The sequence below is a fragment of the Sceloporus undulatus genome, unplaced genomic scaffold, assembly GCF_019175285.1.
Source record: "Sceloporus undulatus isolate JIND9_A2432 ecotype Alabama unplaced genomic scaffold, SceUnd_v1.1 scaffold_15263, whole genome shotgun sequence".
In the NCBI taxonomy this organism is placed as follows: domain Eukaryota; kingdom Metazoa; phylum Chordata; class Lepidosauria; order Squamata; family Phrynosomatidae; genus Sceloporus; species Sceloporus undulatus.
The window spans coordinates 1-1,062 of NW_024818180.1; the positions used below are offsets into that span (position 1 = coordinate 1).

Here is a 1,062-nt window from a genome sequence, read left to right on the forward strand (position 1 = left end):
TGTCAGCTTCCTATCCTATGGAGAATCTTTGGGGATTGCCCTAGCTTTCCTTGCCCTGTTCCTATCACTGACCACAGGGCTTGTTTTAGGAACTTTCCTGAAATATCGAGAGACTGCCATGGTCAAAGCCAACAACCGTGATCTCACCTACATGTTCCTTGTCTCCCTCCTGCTTTCGTTTCTGTCCTCATTTCTATTCATTGGTCGACCACACATGGTGACTTGCCTTCTCCGACAAACTGCCTTCAGCATCATCTTCTCAGTCGCTGTCTCTTCCTTGTTGGCAAAAACCGTCATGGTAGTGGTGGCTTTTATGGCCACAAAGCCAGGGAGTATGATGAGGAAATGGCTGGGGAAGACCTTGGCCAACTCCATTGTCATTTCTTGTTCTGGTGTTCAGGTGGCCATTTGTACGATCTGGCTGGGAATCTCTCCCCCTTTCCCAGATGCTGACATGCACTCCCATCATGGGCAGACCATACTGCAATGTAATGAAGGATCTGTATTCATGTTTTATACTGCCCTTGGCTATATGGGCTTTCTGGCCACTATCTGTTTCACTCTGGCTTTCTTTGCCAGGAAGCTGCCAGGGGCCTTCAATGAAGCCAAGTTGATCACCTTCAGCATGTTGGTGTTTTGCAGTGTTTGGGTGTCCTTTGTGCCCACCTACCTGAGCACCAAAGGGAAATACATGGTAGCTGTGCAGGTCTTCTCCATCTTGTCCTCCAGTCTGGGGTTACTGGGCTGCATTTCCATCCCCAAATGCTACATTATATTATTTAGGCCTGACTTGAATACAAAGAATCTTCTGGTGTGGAATACAAAAGATGGTACTTGATACTTCATCTTAATTTGGTCGTTTTCATTTGACACTTCTTGGTCCAGCATGCCTGTTGTATAGGCTTTTCTTTTGTTTTATTTTCCTATACTACTCAATACTCATTGCTTCAAAGAAGAGGGAAAGGCCTGAGGAGTGACCATTTCCAATGATAAAATACTACAAATTAGAATAATGAGAAATTCAACTGACATGCAATCGAAGTGATATCTTAAGGCAAGATC

General features: G+C 44.8%; 1 protein-coding gene across 1 annotated transcript; it reads left to right on the forward strand.

Moving 5' to 3' along the window:
* Nucleotides 1–77: 77 nt before the first annotated feature.
* Nucleotides 78–728, forward strand: LOC121918532 (vomeronasal type-2 receptor 26-like; the record flags this gene model as incomplete). The annotated part of the gene is made up of 1 exon (XM_042444565.1): nt 78–728. A coding segment is annotated over one exon (651 nt), but the record flags the coding sequence as incomplete, so codon positions are not given.
* Between the last annotated feature and the right edge of the window lie 334 nt (nt 729–1,062).